General features: G+C 50.5%; 1 protein-coding gene across 1 annotated transcript; it reads right to left on the bottom strand.

The window, feature by feature from the left end:
• Positions 1–371: 371 nt before the first annotated feature.
• On the bottom strand, positions 372–20,601 carry LOC136938792 (A-kinase anchor protein 6-like; the record flags this gene model as incomplete). The annotated part of the gene is made up of 7 exons (XM_067231739.1): positions 372–1,715; positions 3,236–3,337; positions 4,350–5,231; positions 5,564–8,386; positions 10,015–10,293; positions 16,866–17,075; positions 20,455–20,601. Coding segments are annotated over 7 exons (4,491 nt in total), but the record flags the coding sequence as incomplete, so codon positions are not given.
• Between the last annotated feature and the right edge of the window lie 341 nt (positions 20,602–20,942).

Below are 20,942 nucleotides of genomic sequence, written 5' to 3'. Positions count from 1 at the left end.
CATGGACGATTACAGGAGAGGAGCTGTCATTACCACCATCCTCTGCAATCAGGGAAAGGTTGATTTGCTGGTGTGTGTGTGTGTGTGTGTGCTGGGTAGGTAGGTGGGTGTGGGTGTTGTAAGGTAATGATACATCCCAGCTGATTCACTGATGAGGATCATTTCTGTCGTCCAATAGTCTTCCAGATGATCAGAAGCAGGAAATGACCCTCGGGGCTGCTGGTGACCATGTCTGTCAGGTCGGGCCTGTTCTGCTGATGCAAACACTTTCCACTGTGTTTGTTGTTGATATTTAACGATCAACATGCTGGGTGCTGCTGTTCCAACATGACCTCAATCACCAACCTGTCAATTGTCAGACCTTCAGCATCTTATAACCGATTTATTGAAATGCAAGCATGAACGCATGGACATGGACACACACACACACTATTTAATTGAAAACACATTCGGTAAACCATATTCTATCATCTTATCCAATAAATTAGGTTTATTTCTCAACATGTTCAGTACAGTATATTGTTAACCATGCAGTCTAGCACTTTAAGGCTGATAATATTTCACATCACAGTTCACATACAGTTAGACACAAACACCAAGTATATGTACCACCGGAATACAACTAGGCTTAAAGGTACAGTATACATATATACAGATGCCTATTTCAACCTTGCCTTTTTGTCATCCTTTGCCTTTCTTCTCTTTTTTTCTCTCTCATTCTCTACTTCTTCTAAACACCTAACTGGGAAAGCAGTGTTTTAACAAAAGGTATCAGAAATAACAGTAGCAAGGCACACATTTTAAAGTTTTAACCCCTTCCTTTCCTCTCCTGCGTTTTAGGTATTAAAAAAAATGAACCTCAGACAGTATACTGGTACACACACACACTTCTACATCACACCCACCTCCAGACCACACCACTCAGCTGTTTCCAAAGTTGCATTGTCGCTGTGTTGCATAGAGTACATCTGTCACCCCCTCTCTCTCTGTCTCTCTCTCTCTGCCATATTAAATAACACAATACCATGGTCTCCCACCTGCTGGTCCAGGAGCCGGCAGAACACTCCAGTGTGCCTTGGTTCCAGGCCCTCTGCTTTCTGTAGCAGTGGTGAGACTCCGGTGAGGTTCCTGCTAGACAAGGTGACCTTAGCAGACTGTGGAGATGCACCCAAGCTCAGCGGGGGGGGGGGGGGGGGGGGGTCCTAGCCTAAACATTTGCAGCTGGGGCTGCACAGTACTGGTAGTGAGATAGTATCTGTGGAGTAGTGGGATATGCCATGCAAACTGGTGGAAGAACTGAATGTGAGTGTGTGTACGCACACACTTGTGATTCATTCAGTCATTGCATGGCGGCAGAGCAGTGAGGTAGCTCAGTTCCTGTTGGATGTGAGAAGCTGAACCACTTCCTGGATCAGCTGGAGCTCAACGTTGCAGCAGTCAGAAACAGGAAGAGCACAGTAAGTGGGAAGCTTAGAACAAGGCCAGAAGGAGAAGCCATGGAGTCCGATGATGTTGTTTTATTCTCTCTCCTATGGCCCAGGTCAGCATGTACAGTGGAGGGGATGAGATGGTCCTTGATTAGGTCCTGGGGACATCCAGGAGGGGAGAGCCATGCAGCGTGAGAGGAGAGCAAACAGGACAGGCCCTCGGGCTGGGCTGCCACATCCTCACAGCTGGGCTGTGGCAGGGACTGGAGCCACGGCCCCTGACAGCCTCTGGAGAGAATACAAGAGGGAAAAGAGGTACACATAAATTCCAAGGTTGTTCATTCCTTTTTTTACAGTATAATACAAATTAATAAAATCACTGGACTTTAGCATACACATTTTATAGATGTGTATGCTAACAACCCTTATTTGTGCACTCTTTGGGCGCCTCCCCTCCCCTCCCTCTTGCTATCGCACTGAGGATCTCCTGTGTCCTACTCTGCCTCCATGATGGGCCGAAGGCACCTGCTCTCTCTCCTCCCCTCTCCCTCCCCCGTCCTCCTCCTCCCCCTCCTCCTCCAGGCTCGTGCTGTCTGACTGAACAGGTGGGCCAGACTTGGCCCCACCACAGGGAGCTGCTACAGCTGTACACACCACTCACTGTCTAGGTGTGTGTGTGTGTGTGTAATTATGAGAAAAACAGAGCAGGAGAAAAATTAGTCTGTGTGCTGTATGTGACATAGTGTGTGTGTGTGTGTGTGTGAGTGCTCAGCTTGCATGTATCCTGCGAGTGTGACGCAGGGCTGTCTAACCTGCGGCCCCCATCCGTACAGAGGCTCCAGCAGGGCTCATGTGCCCTGCCCAGGGCCTGTCAGGGGACAGAAGGCGGGGGGGGGGGGGGGGGGGGGGGGTTGTGTGTGTCATGGGGGGGTTGGGGGGGTGGAGGGGTGCTTAGCCCCAGGGCTGCTCATGGTGAGGCTACTTTCCACACACACACTCTCTTACACACACACCCACACACCTTACACTACTCGCAACCTGTTAGATGGTTTCAGTGGAATTCCACTGCTGTAAACATAGGATGTGTTCACTCATCTAAGATGTGTGACGTGATACTATAACATTAAAATATAATATATAGCAATATATCAACATACAATAATAATATTCCTGTTTTGTGGAAACAATCAAAAGTGTGTGTGTGTATGAGTGTGTGTGTGTGTGCGTTTAAAAAAGCCCCAGAGAAGAGCCAGAGAGGCAGACAGACATGCTCCTCTGTAGACCCAGCTACCCCAGCCCTGCTAGCATCTCTCACAGAGCAATTTGCTGCTAACAGAGGCAGACACACCATGGTAGAAAGCGCAGTTCCTGTCATTGAATCATAACAAAGTCACAGGCCAGACGGGCTCGCCTGCGTCACCAGAGACAGAAGCCAGCTTTTATGTCTCCTTATCACAGAGCTATTTTCTACCAAGAGAAAAAGACAGAGATAGAGAGAGAGGGATGGAGAGAAAGAAAGAAAAGACAAAAGCAAAGAAACAGCAAGCTAATTCCTTTCTGTGAATTAATAAGGAAAGCTGGATCTTCCGAATGTGCGAACTTGCAGTATGGAATGAGCCGGAAAGTGTACTGTTTGCACTGACACACTGGAGCGAGAGGAGCACCTGCAGCTATGGTTCCAGGTAGAGCACACACACACATCCAGAGGAGGAGAGAGACACAGAAAGACAGGGGGGGGAGAGAGCGAGAGAGATCAAGAAGAGAGAGAAGAGGCAGAGAGAGAGAGATATACCGTTCATCATACCTACCCTGACTTGGGGCCTGCTGGAGGCAGATGATCTGTCAGTGACATGGCTGCCACCCTGAGGTCCCCTGGTACCCTCCACGCTGCCTACACCTGACCTTGGAGCCTGGGGGAGGGGGGGGACAGAGGCCCAGTTTAAGACAGAGAGGCATCACTGGGGGGGTATGAAGGGGGGGGTGGGGGGGGGGGGGTAGACCGACGCTAGCAGGAGAAAATGGACAATGAGAGATAGAACAAAACACATCAAAAGCCCATTATTATTTAGTCTGCAGTTTTTTCTAATCTGCTGGTGTTTCTGTAGTGTTTAGAAGTCTGTGTAGAGAAGCTGAACAAATCAGCTGAAACTAGTGGAGAGTGCAAATTAAAACAACAATTGCAGCATGGAGAATACAATCCGCCTTTCTTTTTAATTGCTTTGAAAGTGATCTGTTTGTATCCATGTTTGTGTATGTCGTATTCTACCCATGGAGTCATGACTCCTCTCCCAAAAACTTTTTGGTTATTGTTTAATAATCATAGATGTATGCTTTCAAGCTGTTCACTGAACAAGCTTGATAACTGATGCAAAAACTTCATCTGTAGATTTTGGTTTTGGCAGCAGACACGAGAGAACAGTGTAGAGAATCAGACAAACTGGATACAAAAACGTAAACAACCCCAACACATTGTTAATCCAGTCATGAAATGAAGTCATGATTCTTGCTACTTGACAGGAAAATCCTGGTTAGAAACGATAATTGAACTTGACTGAAGGTTAAGCTTGGTTCTCTTGTGAGGACCCATGGCTCTGTAAACCCTCTCACTAGTGAAACCATGAGGACACCTCTCAAATATGACTGAGATTACTTAGAAATGAAGACAACAGGTTGCACAGCAGAGTCATTACATGTTAACGGGGCGGCAGCTGTGTAATGTCTGGAATGGGGGTATAATGTATGGTATCATGTATGGTATAATGTAGTATAATAGTGTGGGTTGGGTATAATGCCTGTGACTATAGACTAATGTCAGGGTTGGAGCAGAGATCCAGGTGTGTGAGATATGGGCCGGTATAATGTCTGCTAGCGGGTCTGGTATAATGTCTGAGATATGGACCAGTAGAATATCTGGGAACGCACCTGTTTCTGAGTGGCCTTTGCATCCTGCAGCGAGTTGCGGCCATTCCTGACATTCCTCTGTTTCATCCACAGAGCTGCAGAGCCTGTCTCGCCGCTATCGCACCCTCTCATCGCCGCAGAGTTAATTTTAGGATTAATACTGGCGCAGCCTGCCTCCTTTAAAGGATTTGTACTGGAGCAAGAGATGCTTATCTTGGTCATTACAGGAGCAATATTGGATTCAAGCGTTTTAGAATCTGCAAAACATTCAACAGTGTCTATCTGGCTTTCACACCGTGAGGGATTAAGATAAGAGGCGGGCTCATTACGACTCGGCGCCGCCAGGCTACTGGTCGGGCTTCCCGGAGAGACGGCGGTGCGGGCGAGGCCTTGGTATGCTGCTTCCGCGCTCTGGGCAGGGGAGAGGACGGGCCGGGCACCTGCTGAGGGACAAGGCCCCAGGAGATAGGAGTCTGGGTTTGCTGTTGGCTGGGGACGGGGCCCTCGATTGTCGCAGAGGAAGGTTTCTGTTGGTATGGGACTGGGCCCTAGGTGACAGGAGAGGAAGCTGTCGGTGAGGTTGGGACTGGGCCGTCTGCGGGGCCTCTTGGTGAGGACCATGCTGTAGCACAGCGGGGGGCCCAGGTACACCTCCTCTGTGCAGGCCTCAAACAGCAGCTCCTGGTCCTGAAGGTCCAGGGTGGGAGAGAGGGGCGGGGGCAGGTCTGGGGAGGGGGAGATGGCAGGGGGGAGGTCGGGGGTGTTGGAGAGGAGAGGGGTGTTGTTCTTGCTTTCCTGGCAGGTGCTGACCTCTCCACAGTCACTGTCATGCGAGGAGAGGGACAGGTAGGAGTAGAAGTCTCCCTTGCGTAGCTGGATAGGCCTGTGGGAGTGCTCCAGCACCTGCACAGAGGCAGATTATTACACTAGATTAGATTAGGCATTATTGGAGTAGTGTTTAGTTCAATGAATCCACATATTATTATCATTAAATCATTTTGTGGATTATTATCGACTATAGATATGTTGAGGTAGATTATGAGGCCTACAAACAGTACTCCCCAACCTCTAGAATATAACGGAAATGTTACTGAAGCTATATTGTGCGTATTTGAAAGGAAGCAAAAGAAAGAAGAGAAAGAGAGTGAGCCAGAGAGCCAGACAGACATGCTCCTCTGTAGGCCCAGGTGCCCCAGCCCTGCTAGCACCTCTCACAGAGCAACAAGACTGCCTACCTTGTCTCTGATCTGGGCCAGCTGTGCTGAGCTGAGGGGAGGTGGGCTGGACCCTCCTCCTTCCTCTAATCCCTGCTGCTCGGATTGGTTCTCCTTGTTCCTCAGGGCGACGGTTGTCATGTCGATGATCTCCATGACAAAGTTGTGGACGTTCTCCCCCTTCTTCTGCCCGCCGGGGGAGTCGGAGGACGAGGGGGCGTGTCCACAGCAGGAGGGCCGTCCTCGGGGGTGGGCGTGGCCGAGGGCGTAGGAGGCGGGCTGTCTACGACTCTCCTCCCTCAGGAAGGACGAGAAGGTCTCCTGACTGTTGATCGCCTGTCGGCCCCCACCTCGGAGCAGTGCATGATGGGATCTGCAGTCTTCCACGGGGGAGAGGGAGGGGGACGGGTGGGAGGAGCTGTGACACGGGATCTCCCCCCTCAGCTGGCTTTCCAACGAGGCCTGCTTGTTCTCAAGGGGGAGGAGCTCGCAGGAAGGGGAGGAGGAGCACGTGGTCATCATGGCGGCCGCGTTCCTGGAGTCCCCGCCCACGGAGTCCTTGCAGGCCTCGCCCGTCCTGGTGTAAAGACTCCCCTCCTCTCTCATCAGCAGTTCGTCCTCCTCGTCCTTCCTCTTCAGCTGGGACTGATCCACGTTGCCGTTCTCCATGTCGTCCACCAGCCGGCTGATGTAGCTGCGTGTGGCGTTCCTCCTGTTGGCCTCCACCTCCCCCTCCCGGGGCTGCTTCTGCACGCGCTCGCTCCGCACGTTGGCGTTGGTTTCCAGAAGCTTCAGCGCGGCGCCGCCGAGGAAGCGGCGGTCGCCCGCGGGGGACGACGCGTTCTCCTGGGACGACGTCCCGCACTGGAGCTCGTCCCCCAGGTCGGCCTCCCCTCTCTCCCTGGCGGCGGGCGAGCAAGAGGAGGAGGGAGGTCGAGGTTTGATCCAGCTCTGCAGCTCGTTCCTCATGTACTCCAGCCCCAGGGCGAAGGACTCCTCCGTGCCTTCCTCTTCCTCCTCCTCGTCCTCCTCCTCCTCCTCGGAGGTCATGTTGGACTCCTCCCCCTCCCGCCCCACCAGCTCCTCCTCGGTGAGCGTGGGGGTGGAGCTGGAGAGGAGGTCGCTGTCGTCTTCGTCATCGGTGCAGGCCGAGGCGCAGGACACGTTGACCACCATGCTGACGCTGGCGTCCGTCTCGTCGGGCGCCGCGCCGGCGCGCTGGCACCGCTTCCTGAAGGAGGCGTTGGTGTCGGGGAAGAGGCGGCTCTTCAGGAGGGCTAGGTCCTCGGACGCGGCGGAGGACTCCTCGGCGCTGCTCAGCTCCGTCAGGGAGGCGGCCGAGCTCTCGTTGACGGAGGAGGGGGGGCCGCGGCGGCCCGCGCGCCCCCCCGGGGCCGGCAGACGCAGGGAGCAGCCCTGCAGGGTGATGTCAGAGATGCTGCGGGTCATATTCTGGGCCAGGGGGCTCTGGATGTCCTCCAGGCGACGCAGGAGCTCCAGGGTGCGGCGGCTCAGCTCCCCGGCCGCCTCCCCTCCCGGAGCAGGGGCCGGGTCTCCCGCCTCCCCAGGCTTGCCTGGTTCCCCCGGCCCCAGCTCCCCCAGACTGCCCTGGCTGCCCATCTCCTCCCCACTCCTACCAGGGGCCAGCCAGCTCTCCAGGGAGATGCTGCGTGGCAGAGGGTCTTTGCCTGCCGGGAACAGTTCCCCTGCTGTGAACAGAGACTCCAGAGAGGACCCCTGGGACAGCAGGGGGAGGGGGGAGAAGACTCGGTGGCGGAGGTTCTTTTTTTGCCCGCTGGTGACCCCTCCCTCCTGCTTGTCTCCACCGGGGATGGAGGCTCCGTCAGAGCCAAAGCCCCCCTCGGAGTCAGAGTCAGGGGTGAAGCCGTGCCCGTTCACTAGGATCTCCACTGTGTCTCTCTGGTGCTTCCTTCTCATCTCGACCTGCTCTTTCTTTCTCCTCGCCTCTTCGCTCTCGTCCCGATTCTTCCTGTTCTCTCTGTTCTCTCTCTTTCGTCTCATCTCTCTCTCGCTGTCCTCTCTTCTCTTCCTTCCTGATTTAGACCTCGGGTCTCTCTTCAGCACCACGCAGTCTCCGTACAGGGCGCACTGATTGGCTCGTTCCAGTATCCTATCAATATCCTCGTCACACACCCGGTCCTCCGAGGGGGAGTCTGACCCCCGGGGGGGGGAGTGGTGGCTGCCCCTCCCCTCCTCCCCCTCTCCCTCCATCTCCTCCAGCTGGCAGGTCTCAGAGTTGGCTGTGGTCTCCGTGTCTCCCTCGCTGACGATCCCGCTCTCGCTCTCCAATCGCCGGGCTGAGTCGCCGCCCTGAGGGCCCTGCCGGCCCCTCTGCGCCCCCAGCAGGTCGGGCAGAGACTCCACCGAGGAGAAGGAGGAGTCTTTGCTCAGGCTCTTCAGGAGGGTCTGCTTCCTGTGGGCCTCGTGGCTGAGGGTCTGCTTCCTGTGGGCCTCGTGGCTGAGGGTCTGCTTCCTGTGGGCCTCGTGGCTGAGGGTCTTGGGGAGAGGGGAAGGAAAGTGGGGCTGGCAGTAGAGCTCGATGTTATGGACGCTGTAAACTTGATAGACAGTGTTGACTGGATGATGAGAGGACGGAGGAGGGACCATCACCGAGTCCCCCGCCCGGGTGGAGGGGTGGAGAGGGTGACAGTGACCTAAACCTGAGGGCTGTGGACCGTGGGTGTCCGAGTCCAGGTCAGGGGTGTGTGTGTGGCTGTCGTGGGTGTCGGCGATGGTCATGTCCATCTCGTCCCATTCCCAGGAGTCCTCAGGGGGAGCACCGTGAAGGTCCATCAGAGCAGGTTCTAGAAAGTTCCCTGGAACCTGAACAGTAGGCAACAGAGAAGACAGAGAGTTAGACTAAGAGTTCATGCAATCTACAGTGGGGTCAAGTCTTCCTCAATGGTAGAGGCAAAAAATAATGACATTGAAAAAGAAATCCATAAAAAAAAAAAAATCTGACTATAATAGTAACCTTTTTACACTTGAATAGAGCAGGCCCAGAGTCTTATTTACACATAACAGATTCAGAATGCTACTTTGACAAGGGCTCTCAATCACCACAGAATGCCCTAACAACAGATGCCTCAACAATTTTATGCCTCTTCGGAAAAAACCTCCCACACACACACACACACAACTGTCTGGAAATGTGCTTAGACGCAGGCATTCTAGGACACAATTAAACAAATTGCCCTGCATCTCGTTAATACCAGAGAGGGGCAATTTATATTAGCCATTTGTATCTCATTAGTCTATTATAGCAAATCCAACACTTGCTTGGTGTGTAGGATGGGCCCTGTAATGAATTATTATTAGATTTGTGTTTATTCTTTTGCTGCTGATAGGCGAGGTCTACCAAATCTACCAAACAATAAAACTATCAATCAATCTAATCCAATTAGAATAATGAGAGCTGCATCAGCTATCGCTGGGCAGAACGTGCATCGAAATGTGAAACCTAACCAGATACTGTATGTGAATGAAAGGCTCGGAGGAGCTCTAGTCATTAGTACGACCCACGGCCGAACCACGGCCGCCACAGGAAACAGACCCTCACCTTATCACCATCAAGCTCTCAAACAACCAGCCAACCGAACACTCCAACACACCGCAGTACTTCCTCATGACATGACACAGGAAATAATTCCTCGGTGCGCTTTTAAATATTGGCCTTCTCTCGCGACCTTCCAGCAGATGCAAGGCTAACAGATGAGCCTCTCACACAAAACACCCACAAATGGAGGAAAAATTGTTGTTGCTGTTTCCTCTGCGCTGGGAGGATGGGTCCTGTCTCGGAACAGCGCTGGCTGAGAACACAGGCGTTTCATCACACACTGCAGCCATTCATTTATAAACAAAGCGCCGAGTGGCCAGAACACTTCTCTCTCCCCATTCTGAACACATCCAGGAAGTGAAATTACACTTCAGGAGGAAGGTCAGTGTGCTGGTGGCCTCTGCTATTTGTCTTCTCTCCTGGAGAGCTGGGGGACGTTTATAACCAAAAGGACAGGCAGCAGATCTACCAGAACATTCCCCAGGGCTGAGGTGGTCTGCTGCTAAACTGTTCCTGCTGTTATTTTCCTACACAACACAATAAAATACTCTAGGAAAGGTTGGCGAAAGTGTAAGGGTTCTCTGTGGTTCACAGTCAAATTGAGTAACTGAGATGCTTCAAAGAAGGAATTCATTCTAATAAAGGGGTTCTAATGAAATATAATATCACTGTCAAACCCTCTTTTAAACAAGCCATTTTCTGGACTTTCAGAAGCTCGTTTGCATGATTCATGGGTGCAAAGTCACAGTACACTCCCACCTTCTGTAATGAAGGTTTCTGCCGGTGCACCATATCCATTCTATGAAATCTACTTCTACGATATGGAGAACACACACAGGTTCTATTCTCTGTTCTGTTCTTCTTCTTGTGTTCGAACCTCGGTGTGTCTGTGTACCTGTTCAGGCCCCAGGACCCTCTTCAGGCGTGTCTGCCACTGCAGCGCCTGCATGACGATGGCCTCCCAGCGACGCTCGAGGTTGATAGCCAGCAGCTGAAGGGCCTCCTGGTGCTGCTCTGCTTCTGGACCCATCTGGAGGGCCCCCTGGTGCAGCTGCGCGACTGGGCCCACCTGGAGGGCCTCCCTGTGCTGTTCGCCCTGCTCCAGCAGCCTTTGGCACAATCTCAGCACAGATGCCACGCCCTTACGCCGGCCTCGCACCTCCAGACACAAGGACTAAGGTGGGAGGGGGGAGAGAAGGGGAGAGAGAGAGAGTTACAGAACCAATAACATACTGTCCTTAACCCCTCGTTCCTAAGCGACCACCCCATCATTTCCAACCAGCGGCAATATATGGTAGGGGTGGGGGTGTAACAAGGGACTGCCACTCCCTCCCCCATACACACGCACACACACCTTCACCCGTGATGAGGTCTCCCTGTCGCAGCCATGTAAATCACCCCTACCTAACCCTTTTATGCCTCTCATAAACAGCAGAAATATTAAACATTAAAAGGGCACAGCCTCCACCTTCGTGTTCTAATACTCCACATCACACACACACATCACACACACACACACACACACACACACACACACACACAGGCACTACATTTTTGGGCTCCAGTGTAAAATGCAGATAATCTTCCAAGCGGAGACCTGGGCTGTCCTTCTGAACATGCAGAGATGACAAGGCGCAGAATGGATCCCCACAACAACACATCCACAGAACAATTTATGCAAATCCCGTCCACCCCGAAAAGCTCTCCCTTTAGCATTTTCTTTACATTTTCCAATAAATATTAAACACTATTACATTGAAATTGGATTTCCCCCCACTGTGTCCCTGTCCTGCTCTAGCATCTAGTTCCAGTTTGTGTCCTCGTCTGAATGTACGGGCTGACGGGACGACCAAGAGCCAGGAACACGGAGACTGACAGGACTGACAACCTGCTCTGCCACCGGGATGGAGAGAGAGAGAGAGACAGAGAGAGAGAGAGGGGGAAGGAGAGAGAGAGAGACAGAGAGAGAGAGAGACAGAGACAGAGAGAGGGAGAAGGAGAGAGAGAGAGAGAGAGAGAGAGTGAGAGACAGAGACAGAGAGAGGGGGAAGGAGAGAGAGAGAGAGAGAGAGAGAGAGAGAGAGAGAGAGTGAGAGACAGAGACAGAGAGAGGGGGAAGGAGAGAGAGAGAGAGACAGAGAGAGAGAGAGACAGAGACAGAGAGAGGGGGAAGGAGAGAGAGAGAGACAGAGACGTATGGGTATATGCGTGTGTATATATACGTGTGGGTGTGTATACATGTGTGTATGCTTATACATATATATATGTATATATACATATGTGTGTGCGTATCTATTTACTTATTTATGTATTTATTTATACCGATTATTTGGCAACATTAATAATATACCAACTTGAATAATAATAACATGGATACAAGTTGTACACGTATGTATATGTTAAACTGCCGTGTGTGTCTCTGTATGTGAGTGTGTGAAATATAAGTATATATAAGGCCATGATTTACATTGATTAATATTTGTGTAATTCTACCGTTGCTTTGGCAATATGAACAATTGTTGTTTTCATGCCAATAAAGCCCTTTGAACAGAACAGAACAGAGATGAGACAGAGGGGGAAGGAGAGAGAGAGGGGGGGGGGGGAAGGAGAGAGAGAGATGAGAGAGAGGGGGAAAGAGAGAGAGAGACAGAGAGAGGGGGAAGGAGAGAGAGAGGGGGGGAAGGAGAGAGATGAGAGAGAGGGGGAAGGAGAGAGAGAGACAGAGAGAGGGGGAAGGAGAGAGAGAGGGGGGGAAGGAGAGAGATGAGAGAGAGGGGGAAGGAGAGAGAGAGGGGGGGGAAGGAGAGAGAGAGATGAGAGAGAGGGGGAAGGAGAGAGAGAGACAGAGAGAGGGGGAAGGAGAGAGAGAGGGGGAAGGAGAGAGAGAGACAGAGAGAGAGAGAGAGAGAGAGAGAGAGGGGGAAGGAGAGAGAGGGGGGGCGAAGGAGAGAGAGAGATGAGAGAGAGGGGGAAGGAGAGAGAGAGGGGGAAGGAGAGAGAGAGACAGAGAGAGAGAGAGAGAGAGAGAGAGAGAGGGGGAAGGACAGAGAGAGGGAATGAGAGAGAGAGAGAGAGAGAGAGAGAGAGGAGAGAGAGAGAGAGAGAGAGAGAGAGAGGGGGGAAGGAGAGAGAGATGAGAGAGAGGGGGAAGGAGAGAGAGATGAGAGAAGGGGAAGGAGGGAGAGAGATAGAGATGAGAAAGAGGAGGAAGGAGAGCGATAGAGAAGGAGAGTAAAAAAGGGATAGAGAGAGAGAGAAAGAAAGAAAGAGAAAAATGAAATTGACACACACTAGTAAGAACCGGCTCTAGAATGATGTTCTCCCTGCATGTTTCACTACACCGTCGTATTACACGTTCAAGATTTTACATCTAGCAGTCCAGTTTAGTTGTCAGAAATATGAATGATACAGCCTGTTTGACAAATACTACTAATATAGAATGTCTACATACAAATGGCCCAACCCGAGTGAATGCATGCTGTGCTAAATGGCACATGAAGTTTTCTGGCGTTATTTTTAGCCTCTGAGAAAGAAAGGCTGATAGCCGAAAGCTTCATTGTCTTTGCCTCGCCTCGCCTCATACACTGTGTTCCTCTCTGCCCGGGCTGCCCTTATTGACTCACAGACTGAGCAATAGTCTGCCAATATTTGCTAAAAAGCTTTTTCAAATACATGGAAGGCAGTGGAGTGGACTGAGAGAGAGAGAGAGAGAGAGAGAGAGAGAGAGAGAGAGAGAGAGAGAGAGAGAGAAAGAGAGAGAGAGAGAGAGAGAGAGAGAGAGAGAGAGAGAGAGAGAGAGAGAGAGAGAGAAAGAGAGAGAGAGAGAGAGAGAGAGAGAGAGAGAGAGAGAGAGAGAGAGAGAGAGAGAGAGAGAGAGAAAGAGAGAGAGAGCTAGGGTAGTGATAACTTGGCCTGACTCCAACATGCTCTAGAACCTTCTCACAAACCTCACTCTCGATACCACCCCACGCACCACAACCAAAACAGCTAAATGAGAAGCATAATTGCCTGAAAATAAAAGCATCTTTCAGTCCATCCCTCCAACCATCCATCCGTCCATCCCTCCATCTTTTAGAGGCTAGAGGATCAGATATTAGATGTTCTGCCACACTGCAAAGCATTAACACAGTCTAGAAGAGCCCAGACTGTTCCGATTTGATTATAGTCCCTATCATCTCGTTCATCACCACAGCCATCGTCATCATGCTTCCTCCGGCCCCATCATGGTTCTGGCTCAGGCTCAGATTCATCTTGTACACAGGGATCTATCTACACTATCTAATCTGCAGGGTTCATTCACAGCCCAGATGTAATAATGACACAACAGCAGCCAAACAGCACCGCAGAGCAGATCCTCCTAAGAACCTCTCTCTCATCTCTGCTCCCTCCCTCTCTCTCCACTTCTCTATCTCTCTGTCTCCTCTCTGCTCCCTCCCTCTCTCTCCACTTCTCTATCTCTCTGTCTCCTCTCTGCTCTCTCTTCCATGCTTCTTAGCTTTCTTTCTCTCTCTCGCTCTCTCTCACATTCTCTCTCTCCCCCTCTCGCTTCCTCTCTCCTCCTCTCTACCTGCCTGCCTCCTCTTAACAGGGGGTGGGGGTAGATTTACTCCTAAATCTCCTAAAAAGAAATCCTCTTAAGTCGCCCTCCCCCTCACCTCCCACATCTCCAATCGAATTATATCAGTCTGCCATGACTGGCAGCAAAGAGTGCCTTGATGTGACATAAAAAATAGGAAAGCGACCGTAGGAGAAATATCTTACATCTTCCCTGATGGTTTAATGAAGATAACCATAAGACTGGTGGAACCAGAGAAATGTCATTCTCTGTAACAGTCTGTGTTCCGGAATGCCATCAACTAAGTTCTAGAACAGATCCTGCTTGTGTTCTAGTTTTATTGTGATTTGATAGGATGGAGACATGGAGTGGGAATGACCTTTGGTGAGGAGGAGAGGACGAGAGAAGGAGGAGGGGAGGAGGAAAGGAGGAGGAGGGAGAAGAGGAGATCACTGTGACAGTGACCCAGTGGATATTCAATCAATTACCATTAATTAGAAATCTCTGATTAATTCTATTTTGTTGATTAAGTCAATTAAAACCACAAGCACTTGTTATCGCAAATGAGTGTAATGAATTCTTGTCGACAATTTGTTCCCACACACATATTCCCCTAGCTCAGAGAGAGACAGCCTCCAGCATCGTCAGCTTCTGTCACTTACAGTCCCCTTTCGAGCGCTCTCTCTTTTTTCTTACTCTCTCTCTCTCTTTCATTCTCTCTCTCTCTCTAACCTCATATTAACACAGCCTGGCAAGGCCAACTGTGCTTGTATCTGTGTATGTTTAGCCACAGTCAAAGGTTAATATGGAGCATGCCATTGAAATGGCTTGCGTGAATGAGGTGCATACGTCTGCATTTAAGGGTGCGCCCCCACCCCCCCCCCCCCCCCCGCCGCCCTGCCCCCTCCTCCTCCTTCCACAGACGTCTGATGTGGCCCCTCCCCCGCATTCACGCCACCTCGCTCCTCAGCAGCCATAAAAGGATTACGGTCACACATATAAACGTCCTCGGCTGTAAGAGGGTGCGCTCAGATCCCCTCGGACGCGCGCGCGCGCACTCTCTCTCCTGGAAGACAGACTCTGTGTGAAAGATGATCTTAATGTGGTCTTATGAGCACCCAGCCGCTCGGGCTAATGCGCTAAGGCAAACAAACTGAGCGGAGTGATGAGAATGCTGCAGATGAGGACATGATCTGGTCGGAGAGAGAGAGAGAGTGTGTGTGTGTGTGTGTGTGCGTGTGTGTGTGCATGAAGGACGGGAGAGAGTGTGTGTGCATGAAGGACGAGAGCTGGGAGATTGAGCTTGGTGATGGGAGAGTGTGTCCTTTTGATGTCACCTGTCTGATCCCCATTAAAACACTGATGAGGAGCTAACGTCCTATGCCCCTCGTGCACACACACACACACACTTACAGTTTCTCTCACACACACTTACAGTTTCTCTCTCACACACACACCGGCCATCCATCCAGTCCTTTAATGTGGTTAGCACTTGGCTAAAGGGACAGGAGTTCCTTCATTCTAATCATGAAGCTGCTATTGATATTATATCTGCGCTGTCACATCTGATTAGCTGCTCTCTCACTGCACCACGACGACTGGGGCCCGGGGCTGCAGTGTGATTGGTCAAGAAGAGCTGCTGGGATGAGAGGAGACCGATATGGACCAATGGCAAACAGATGAGGGAGATTGAGGTCTGACCCCCAAGGTGTGACCCCAGGGCCGTCTCTAGATCAGAAAATGAGCTGGCCACCGACGTTGGCGACGCCGGCTCTGCTATCTCCAAATCTAGCGTGGCATCTCCCGCTCCCCGAGAGTCCGACAGATAGGCGGGGGTCACGCCACGCGGCCCACAGAAGAAGAAAGACACTTTGAACAACTCAGGAAAGCCATTTCTCTACTAGTGAGAGAAAGAGAGTGAGAGAGGGACAGAGTGTGTGTGCATGTGTGTGTGAGGAGAGAGAGAGAGAGAGAGAGAGAGAGAGAGAGAGAGACACACACAAAGAGACAAAAATAGACCTGGGTAAATGGGTTTGGTCCAACTCTCAGTGGGCCAAGGTTTTGACCCTGTTGAAGATATACCTTGTTACATGGAAATAGTAGACTCAATTAGGTCTCTACGGAGACGTTTAGGGTTATGGAGGATGAGGAGGATGAGGGGGAGGATGAGGGGGAGGTGAGGCAGGGGGGAGATAAGGAGGAAGAGGTGAAGGGAGGAGGAAGAGGAAGACAGTCGTGAGGGACAGAAGCCATGTGACCATGTACGGGATGTTTCCTGGGCGATAAGCAGCATTAACCTTCATCTGAGATGAGGTGCAGTAGTCAGAGGCAGGAAACACACGGGTGTTATAGTAAGATGGAGGCAGTGAGGCTGGGCACCAGCAGACTCAATGGAAGCGTCTAGTCTCTCCAGCCCCCCTCCCAGAGCTACGGCTACACAATGCAGACTCATTTCAGACTTGGTTCCCTCAAGGAAGTCTGGGATACCATATCTTAAAAGCCTTTTAATTAAATTAAGTCTGAGTTAAGGCATGGTCTTAACTCCTTCCTAGCTTCCTCCACTGGTTACTTCATTAATACAGCTGCTACTGATAGGTAGGAAAAATTGAAATGTTCACAGAAATATTCATATAAATGTGATGTATTCACAGACTTTCACATCAATATTTGTTTTGATGGGCGGTTGAATTCAGTTTGAAAGTGGATCCTTTTCTCATGCGTCGCAGTTTCAGGGTCACCTTGGATTAAAAGTGAGCTACAGAATAGGGATCCCTGAGAGAAGCACTCCTCAGTAGAATCTTCTAGAGCCTGGAGATGGCATCCTGCTGATATCTATTAAAGCTTTACTGCAATAAGGACCATGGTATTGAACCCATTTACAGTAGAAAAGGCTCTGTGTCTCCCAAATTACACTTAACAATATTTCTAATCTTTTTCACCCCCAATTGGCTTTTCCACAGAAATCAATGCTTCCCATTATGCTTGACACCCTATAAAAAGGTAAGTCTCACTTAGAAAACATGAATTCTCTGCACAAAGATCATCATTCACTCTGTACTTAAACCTGCATCTGTCTGTCTTTGTTTGTGAATGGGTAAAGTACTTTCTAACTGTAATGCCGTTACCTATGGGGGGCGCTGGGTGAAATCTGAACGTGAAGTCATCGGTTTGTGTGTTGGTCATCGGCCTACCTTGAAGTTCTGGAGCTGCGTGCTGGCCTGCGGCTGTGTGTCCTGCCTCAGACAGGTGTTGAAGATGAGCAGCTCCGTGTCCCTCAGCCAGCCCTTCAGCTCCTTGATGCGATCTTCCAGCTGCCTCACCATGCAGTTGGTCTGGGGCGACAAGGCCACACGGGGGTCCTGCAACGGACTACAGCTCCCAGAATGCTCCGCCAGGATCTTCTACAGAGACAGAGAAGAGAGTCCACGGTCAGGAGGTTGTGAGTCAGGTGGCTGAGCGGTGAGGGAATCGGGCTGGTAATCCGAAGGTTGCCAGTTCGATTCCCGGTCATGCCAACTGACGTTGTGTCCTTGGGCAAGGCACTTCACCCTACTTGCCTCGGGGGAATGTCCCTGTACTTACTGTAAGTCGCTCTGGATAAGAGCGTCTGCTAAATGACTAAATGTAAATGTAGTGTGGTCCAAAAAGCTCTCATATGTTATACGGTCCTGGATACCTATGACTGATGTTGCGCAGTCAAGGGGGAAAAAGCATACTTTTGGACACCAATATTTGATGAATTGAATGAGTTTATACCGGACTATAAAAAATACTGAAGCAATACCCTGCGTCTATCTTGTGTGGCAAACCAGTCAGTATGCAAATTATTCAAAGACAGGGGTCTTGAATGTTGTAACACAATCTTCAAAAACGTTGTGTTCTGACAGACAATAGATAGCAGGCCATCATCGCAGCATCCACGAGATGGAGATGCTAATTTCGAGGCGTAGATGTTGTTATCCAGGGGGTTACCTCAATATCACAGAGAAATAATACAATTTGAAGCAAAACAAAACAGCCGCAGAGTGTTGGTGGAGGAGCAAACAATCAGGGGCACAAATACCCTCCAACAATGTTGAAATAGGCTCTACTGGGCAATTTACACGCTCCCCCCCTGCTCCTCCTCCTCCCTCCCAAACTCCCACAGCACCACGCAGCACACTCAGGAGAGATGATGGGAGGAAAAGGAGAGAGAGACTACAAAGAGAGAGAGAGAGAGAGAGAGAGAGAGAGAGAGAGAGAGAGAGAGAGAGAGAGAGAGAGAGAGAGAGAGAAGAGAGAGAGAGAGAGAGAGAGAGAGAGAGAGAGAGTACAAAGTGAAGCCCCACCTGCTTGGCAGCGCTAGTTTGGGAGCTGGAGTGTGTCTTGAACTCTGGCCCCCCACAGGCTTGTTGTGAGAGCTAAAACACACCATTATCCTGTTAATAAGCACAGCCTCGCCCGCTATAATTGTCAGTCTTTTGTGTGCTGTGTGTGCCTGTAAGGAAGAGACTTCGTAATGGAGACAGATGTGAATACGAGTCAGAGGCTGGAGTGGCCATTTTAGAAAAACAGCATCAATTAACCACTCTGTGATCGTCTAGCTCTCTTGTGCATCCTCTATCTGCGTGGGGTGTGTGTGTGTGTTTACACACCTGTGCTGCTTTCATAGAGCCACAGTGTTAATGGGCGATTAACTTACCAGGTCTGACTCATGTGTTTTAGAGTCACAGTGAAAAGAGGTTTGTGATAGGAACCGCGGCAACACTTTCCTGTTTACCAATAAGGAAAGGTGAATAAACACCAAAACACCAAATACATTAGCATATTCCTCTTTAACGATGGAAAGGGGAGAGCGGGTCAGCTGACCTTGAGATGTTGTCACTGAGGTCAGCGGCTTTGCCATGGCGATAAACAGTCTTACTGTATGGAAATGTCTGTATTGATTTCATGACTGTTCCACTTTGATCGCTCTCACCTCCCCATAGCTGTCCTCTGGCACCGCACTGTCTAAACACTACTGAAGGACATCTTACAGGACTTGATTATCCTCCTGTTCTCTCTTCGCTGGTTGTACCGCCATCTTTTCTGACCATCTCATCTGTAATCTGAGAGCCCTGAGTGGCTGTGCTTTTCTAAGATTCTACAGTAGAGCTGTCAGCAAGAGACACGAGTATGCCCTTGTGTGTGTGTGTGTGTTTGTGTGTGCGTTTACATGAATGTTTGAGTGTGTGTGTGTGTGTTTGTGTGTGTGTATGATGCTGCGTCGGGGAGGTGAGACCACACCGATGCCCTTGAAGAGGTCAGCTTACAAAGAGAAGGGGAATTTATTGCCACTTTATTCTGTTCGGGGGAACAGTTTGCAATCATAAATTCTTCATAAGCAGAATACTTCAGAGAATGGTCTGTCTTCATAAATATATACGACAGAGGACATCAATTTCATTTAATTCACAATTTGTGTCAGCACAGCAGATGCCAATGCCTGCCTTGATAGGCTTGTTTAATATGCAATGGAGCTGGCGTAATGTGCAGCGCTGCAAAGGGAGCAGAAATCTAGCTACAGATTAAACTCCCTCTCTGCACCACTGACACCCCATTCTAGCCGCTCCGTACCCCAACGACAACGCCACTCAGCACTCTCCCTCTCTCTCTCTCTCTCTCTCTCTCTCTCTCTCTCTCTCTCTCTCACACACACACACACACACACACGTGCACTCATCTCACACACTCTTTGACGATTTGTCAATCGACAAAAAACTGTTTGCATAAATGTGTGTGTGTGTGTGTATGTCTGTGGAAGAGAGAGAGAGAGCATTCTGTCCACATGTCACAGATTCATATGGGGGTAACATAACAGAAGTTTAATCATCATGGCTGATTGCTATGGTGCAGAAACAGAGAATTCATTTGTAGCTTCATTTTCAAACCAAATCTGTTTGGCTGTGGTGCTATACATATGTTCATCTAGCTTCCCCAACCCTGCTTAGTTGCACACAAACAGATGGCGTGCACATACACTATAATTTCTCTAAATATGAGAGCGTGAATGTATGCAGACGGTGTTGTTTACATAACAGGAGTCAGGCGTGTACTTTACATAGAGGAAGTGAGGTAATGACCAGGGCTTCGGTTCGGGAAGCTCACCCAGTCTGTCACAGACAAAGACGAGAGGCAGACAGGAGGGAGAAGACACACTTTCCTCAATTCCCCCACGCCAAGGGCGCCTCTAGACCCGCGACAGCCCCAATTATATTCCTCGTGTAGCAGATGAGATTATCTGTGATTAGCCTAAAATTAGCGATGAGGAGCGCGTTGATAAGCATCAGCAGCCACACCTCAGCTCCCATTAACAGGATCATCAGGAGCAGGGCTGGGACACTGATACCATCTCCAGCCCTGGATCTCTTCCAGGAGAGGAGCAGGCCCTCACAGCAGGGGAGGGGGGGGGGGGGCGTTGTAGTCTATGTGTGATTTACTGAAGACTGTCTAAGTTTTCCCTTGCATAAATAAAAGACAGTTTGGGAAAAGCCCCTTCGATGTGTGTGTCCACGTGCCTGTACATTTGTGCCTGTGTGTGTGTTCATCTGTGTGTGTGCATCTGTGTGTGTGTGCATCTGTGTGTGTGTGCATCTGTGTGTGTGCATCGGTGCACCTGTGTCCGTGTTTGCGCTCGTGTGCGTGGTGATGCCAGAGGCCAGCGGGGGGGCCAGCCGGGGGGCCAGCGGGGGGGGCCAGCGGGGGGGCCAGCGGGGGGGGCCAGCGGGGAGGCCAGCGCGGGGGCCAGCGGGGGTCTCCTACCTGCAGCTGGTTCCACTTCTGGGTCATGAGGTCGACGCGCTGGTCAAAGTCCACGGGAAGCTCCGCCCCACTCCTGCGTAAAGACTCCGCCCACCCCAGCAGGTGGGTCTTCTTAGGCAGCCACATGCTCATCTCGACGCTGTTACCCTGGAAACACACACACACATACAGAGTGAGTGAGTTATACTGCCGCTACCTAGACTGACTGGGAGTAGTCCATGTGAATAGAATTAATCTACAATTTGCATTCAAATAAGGAACAAAATAGCTCTTTATATAACAGACACAGGTGGCATTTTGACAAGGCTGGTTGGTTGATGTTCACCATAGTATTGTGCATCCATTACAGCTGCTGACATGCCCTGCTAACACTTAAGTCATCTTCTGTTATGATGGAAAACAAAGGCAAACATCCACTGTAAAACAGCAACCGTCTGGTAATCCATGGCCTCACAGTAGACTGCAAACGTACTGGTGTCCAAACATCT

The sequence above is a fragment of the Osmerus mordax genome, assembly GCF_038355195.1.
Source record: "Osmerus mordax isolate fOsmMor3 chromosome 9 unlocalized genomic scaffold, fOsmMor3.pri SUPER_9_unloc_5, whole genome shotgun sequence".
Classification (NCBI taxonomy): Eukaryota; Metazoa; Chordata; class Actinopteri; order Osmeriformes; family Osmeridae; genus Osmerus; species Osmerus mordax.
This window is presented reverse-complemented; position numbering and strand designations above follow the sequence as displayed.